The 6,000-nt window shown below is 48.9% G+C and overlaps 1 protein-coding gene across 1 annotated transcript in view; it reads right to left on the bottom strand.

Moving 5' to 3' along the window:
• Positions 1-968: 968 nt before the first annotated feature.
• LOC311139764 (POU domain, class 2, transcription factor 2-like) overlaps positions 969-6,000 on the bottom strand; it is a gene marked incomplete at both ends in the record, with an annotated part of 41,041 nt that continues 36,009 nt past the window's right edge. The window contains 8 exons of the mRNA XM_084174708.1: positions 969-1,297; positions 1,771-1,853; positions 2,226-2,294; positions 2,498-2,691; positions 4,676-4,873; positions 5,086-5,234; positions 5,543-5,684; positions 5,775-5,918. Coding sequence (XP_084030834.1) covers positions 969-1,297; positions 1,771-1,853; positions 2,226-2,294; positions 2,498-2,691; positions 4,676-4,873; positions 5,086-5,234; positions 5,543-5,684; positions 5,775-5,918 — 1,308 coding nt within the window. The remainder of the gene's footprint in view (positions 1,298-1,770; positions 1,854-2,225; positions 2,295-2,497; positions 2,692-4,675; positions 4,874-5,085; positions 5,235-5,542; positions 5,685-5,774; positions 5,919-6,000) is intronic.

The following is a 6,000-nucleotide window of genomic DNA, read 5'->3' as shown; positions in this document are numbered from 1 at the left end:
CAGACTCCAACGCTATCAGTAAACTATTGGAAAGCAAGGGGGAGATAGGATAGGATACTCAGAGAAGCAGAGGTAGGAAAACACAAACAGAGACACCTGTAAGCTTGGCTCATTCAGTATCAACCATTTATAACAATAACAAATATCAGATATAAACAACATAATTGCAGTGAAAATGAGTGACAGACATGATGGGTGGATGACTGATCAGATGGAGGAATGTGATCGGCTGTGGATATTATGGGTGTGTGTGTGTGTGTGTGTGTGTGTGTGTGTGTGTGTGTGTGTGTGTAGCAGTATCAAAGTCCTGGTCCTGGATAGGATCAGTGTGTACAAGTCGTTTGGATAAAGCTTTTCCTTCCGTATTTTTGGTTTCTGTGATTTTGGTATGGTTGTCGTTTTTTGTCATTGTGTGTTCCTCTTCTCCTACTCAGGTACATTTTTGGTTTAAAATCATCCTCCCATCTCCTCCTCTTTCAGACCCGCAGCTTTTCAACAAAAGTCATCCACTTCTTTCTTTTTTTTTGTCCTTGCCACCATTCCCGAAAACACACAGTAACGTTTCTTTTTGTCATTTTTGGTTCACGCGATTCGACACACATCTCTATTCCTGTTCTTTGTCATTGGTTTATTTTCCAGGGAAAGAAAGAGAGAAAGAAAGGAGAGGTGCGATATCGCTCATTATTGACAAAACAGTCCCACGATGCCTCCTCCATCACCTTGGATAGATAAAGATTTTTGGTTTCAATCTTCCTCTTTCCCCCCTTCTCCCCCTTTCACTTCTGTCCCTCCCCCTCTCCTCTCTTTCATTCTGTGTATTTTTGGCATCGAAAGACTGGGAGAGAGAGAGAGCGTGATGGTGAAAAAACAGAAGTAGGACGAGAGAGAGAAAGAGATAGCTTTGGTTGAAAGGCGAGGTTGTCGTTTCCTCCTTTCTCCTCCTCCTCTCTGATTGGTGCTTGGCTGTGTCACTCAATCTTAGCCCCTCCCAGCGAGGATGGGCTGTGCGCCAATTCATCGGAGTCGCAGGAAGAGGCGGGGCTAGAGCAAGGAGAGGGGGAGCAGGGGGTGGGGCTTATGCTGCTGGTGAAGGGGAAGGGGGAGGGCTGGGAGGCTTTGGCTAAGGCAGCACTGACCAATCCAGCACCAGGATTCTGGCCCATGTGGAGGAAAGCGGGGTGGTTGAGGAAGAAGGAGGACTGGAGACCCCCTCCCTGCCCCCCTGCACCCCCCAGCAACACCTTACTGCCCCCCTCAAGACTGGAAAGGGGCAGCTGGCCACCACTGGCTGCTAGGGCTGAGAAGAGAGGGAGAGAGATGAGAGTTAACGTCATTATACCTACTGTGAAATAACTCCATTTACTATAGAGATGAAATGAAGAAGCGGATGAATGAGAGAAAAATCATGAAAGACAGACTAAAGACACACACACGCACGCACACACACACACACACACACAGTTCTAGATGGGGATGGGGATGAACATGGTGGAGTGATGGGACATCCCTGTCATAGACCTGCTCACCAGTTCCCTTCATCAGATGATCTATCACTATCATTAATCTCCTCTACTCTAACTCTCCCTCTCTAATCATCTCTGTCATTTTTTCTGTCTAGCATTATTTACCTTTTCTATCACTTTGTACCTCAAATTACTGTCCCTCCCGTTCCCTCTTTCTCTCCCTCCTGTCTCTCTCTCTTCCTCCTTTATTTCCCTCTTCCTCTCTTTTCCCTCCTTCCCTCTACACCTCTCTCTCCCTCTAACACACCTTGTATAGTAGCCAGAGGGTTGTTGCTGAGGAGAGCTTGGTTCAGAGCCTGGTTCCCTGTGTTTACTCCCATCACAGTGTTCCTGTGTTACACGCGCACACACACACACACACACACACACACACACACACACACACACACACACACACACACACACACACACACACACACACACACACACACACACACACAGGAGGAAAAACATTTACATCCAGAGGAGAAACAGAGAGAGAGAAGCAGGTTTAGCAGCAGAACGGAACAGAGACTCAGAGACCTGAACACAGACACACTGCAGGAGAAACCCACAGGTTAGATACAAACACACCATCTTGATTCATATCTTGTTTGGGAGCTACAAATCCAAACGCTTGCTTGTGTTTGTGTGCGGACGATCATATTCCTGTAAGAGAGAGTGTGTGTACAGTATAGGTACGTGTGTCTCTGTCGTATTCACCTCAAGTTTGCAGCAAAATCGGTGATGTAGTTAGACACGTCACCGTTCTTTTTACCCATACGCCATAAGCTGTGGACACAAAACACACAGTCACACACACAGGTTAGAAAGTACTGCTGCACAGAAGGAGCAGTGTCACGGATCAGTGTGTGTCAATCATGTGTGTGTGGGTGTGATAAACATTTGCTGCAAACTGCAGGTGAACCGAGTACTGAACCAATGGTGAAGCACAGTGACCAAAGTGTACACTTTGTATGCAGGTGCATGCTCACCCTGTGTTGAGACTCAGTGTGCTGTGGCTGTGAGGGGCTGGGCTGGCTGTGCTGCAAGGAGGAGGAGTCACTGGAGAGGAGGCAGAGCTGAGAGATGAGTGGGTGGGACCACTGGGGGTCAGAGGGGAGAACGATGACATGGTGGTCATTGTGGTGCTGAGGCTGGTCACCGCCTGGGACAGCTGACTGGACAGCTGACTGGACAGCTGACTGGACATCTGATACAGAGAACAGGAGAGGGAGAGGGGCGAGAAAGAGAAAAAGAGCGGGAGAGTGTATATTTAAAAGAGTGTCTATACTAAACTGTATCCAATAGAAAAAGGGATCAATGGGATTATTAATGTGTCATAGCAAAGCACTAAAGCAATGCAGGTTGGGTAGTACCATCTGCACACTAGAACAGGGGGTGCAGAAGAACATCCACCATGGCAGGGTAGGTAACAACACATCTGCCACGCTGATCCTCAACAAGGGGGCCCCTCAGGGGTGTGTGCTCAGTCCCCTCCTGTACTCCCTGTTCACCCATGACTGCATGGCCAGGCATGACTCCAACACATTTACATTTACGTCATTTAGCAGACGCTCTTATCCAGAGCAACTTACAGTTAGTGAGTGCATATATTATATATATATTTTTATACCCCCCGTGGGAATCGAAACCCACAATCCTGCTCTACCAACTGAGCTACATCCCTGCCGGCCATTCCCTCCCCTACCCTGGACGACGCTGGGCCAATTGTGCGCCGCCCTATGGGTCACCCGGTCGCGGCCGGCTACGACAGAGCCTGGATTCAAACCTGGATCTCTAGTGGCACAGCTAGCACTGCCTTAGACCACTGCGCCACTCGCCACCCATTAAGTTTGACGACGACACAACAGTGGTAGGCCTGATCACGATGAGACAGCCTATAGGGAGGAGGTCAGAGACCTGGCCGTGTGGTGCCAAGATAACAACCTCTCCCTCAGCGTGATCAACCTCTCCCTCAACGTGGACTACAGGAAAAAAAAAAAGGACTGAGCACGCCCCCATTCTCATCGATGGGGCTGTAGTGGAACAGGTTGGGAGCTTCAAGTTCCTTGGTGTCCACATCACCAACAAACTATCATGGTCCAAACACACCAAGACAGTCGTGAAGAGGGCACGACAAAGCCTATTCTTCCTCAGGAGACTGAAAAGATTTGGCATGGGTCCTCAGATCCTCAAAAAGTTATACAGCTGCACCATCGAGAGCATCATGGCTGGTTGCATCACCGCCTGGTATGGCAACTGCTCTGCCTCTGACCGCAAGGCACTACAGAGGATAGTGCTTACGGCCCAGTACATCACTGGGGCCAAGCTTCCTGCCATCCAGGACCTCTATACCTTGCGGTGTCAGAGGAAGGCCCTCAAAATTGTCAAAGACTCCAGCCACCCTAGTCATAGACTGTTCTCTCTGCTACCGCACGGCAAGCGGTACCGGAGCGCCAAGTCTAGGTCCAAAAGGCTTCTTAACAGCTTCTACCCCCAAACCATAAGACTCCTGAACAGCTAATCATGGCTACCCAGACTATTTGCATTCCCTTCCCCCCTTTTACGCTGCTGCTACTCTCTATTTATTATTTTTTACATTTTACATTTTAGTCATTTAGCAGACGCTCTTATCCAGAGCGATTTACAGTTAGTGAGTGCATACATTTTTTCATACTGGTCCCCCGTGGGAATTGAACCCACAACCCTGGCGTTGCAAGTGCCATGCTCTACCAACTGAGCTGCATAGTAACTTTAACTCTACCCACATGTACATGTTACCTCAATTACCTCGACTAACCTGTGCCCCCGCACATTGACTCTGTACCGGTACCCCCTGTATATAGCCTCCCTACTGTTATTTTATTTTACCACTGCAGCTATTTTTTACTTATCTATTTTTTACTTAACACTTTTTTTTCTCAAAACTGCATTGTTGGTTAAGGGCTTGTAAGTAAGCATTTCACTGTAAGGTCTACATGTTGTATTCGGCGCATGTGGCAAATAACATTTTATTTTATTTTATTTGACATGCGGGAGTCAACATTCATATAGGGGGAGAATTGTGATGGGTAAGGTTGGGAGAGAGGGATCATGCGGCTCAGGCCATACCATGTAAGGCTTTATGGGGGGTGTAAGAAGGGAGAGGCTGGGTGCAGGTCAGGCCATACCATGTGTGGGCTGTAGCAGGGGGGTTTGTGTGACGGTGGGGCTTGGGGGGGCTGGCCAGGCAGGGGAGGGGTGGCACTGTTGGGGTTGATACGCTTCTCTTTCTGGCGGCGGTTGCAGAACCACACGCGGATCACCTCCTTCTCCATGCTGAGCTGGTCCGCGATACACAGGATCTCCTCTGAGGTAGGCTTCTGGTTCTGCTGACACACGGGAGAGACAGAGATGGACACATTAGTACTAATACACACTTAGCCTTATATCACCTCACTGACATCACAGTGATATAGTGTTCTTCTAAGGGGAAAAACTACGGAACGAGCCATGTAGATGTTATGTCAACTTAAGATTTATGACTCCTGTATGACAGTGTTATGAAGGCCTTATGTCAGTGATATGTCATGTCTCTCACCGTGATGAAGGCTCTCTCCAGGGCTACGCGGACGTTAGTCTCGATGCTGGTTCTCTTCTTCCTGCGTCGGCCCGGCAGGCCCTCAAAGCCCATAGAGGAAGAGGACAGAGAGCTGGGGCTGGGCATAGTACTGTCTGTGGACATGGTCTCTGTCAAACAGAGAGATTGATTAGTGGGTTGATTTAAAATCACACAAACTGGTATCCTCATTCTACAGATATAATTTAATTAACTCAAGGTTACATTCATTCTACAGATTAGTGCAACTTGGGGATTGGTTAATTAATCAACTGATTTATTGATTGATTCAAAGTGTCATACACCTTCTCCTTCACCAATTCCCTCATCTCACCTCACCTTCCCTCCCCTCCCCTCCCATCCTCCCTCTCCTCTCTCCCCGCCCCTCCACTTCCCTCCCTCCCTCTCCTCTCTCTCATCCCCCACCCTCCCCTCTCACCTGCATCATTGAGCCACTTCTCCAGTAGTGGTTTGAGTTTGCACATGTTCTTAAAGCTCAGGTTGAGGGCCTCGAAGCGAGAGATGGTGGTCTGACTGAAATCATTCCCATATAGCTTCCCCATGGCCATACCCACGTCACCCTGAGAGAGAGAGGGGGGGAGTAAAACAGAGAGTTAGCACACACACGCACATGCACACGAACACATACACACACACACAGAAAGGCGTACCTGTGTAAAGCCCAGTTTGATGCGTCTCTGTTTGAAGGTGCGGGCGAACACCTCCAGTTCCTCCAGGTCACTGGGCTCCTCGGGGTGAGAGGTCACAGAGGACACAGAGGTCATGACCCCACTGCCCTCCATTGCCTTGTCTCTCTACAGGGGGAGAGGGGGAGGAGGAGAAAGAGAAAGAGAGGGGGAGAGCGAAAGAGAGAGATAATTATGTAGCAGAAGAGAG

Source organism: Coregonus lavaretus, assembly GCF_964263955.1.
Source record: "Coregonus lavaretus genome assembly, chromosome: 13".
In the NCBI taxonomy this organism is placed as follows: domain Eukaryota; kingdom Metazoa; phylum Chordata; class Actinopteri; order Salmoniformes; family Salmonidae; genus Coregonus; species Coregonus lavaretus.
The sequence above is the reverse complement of the archived record's forward strand: the minus strand, read 5'-3'. Positions and strand labels throughout refer to the sequence as shown.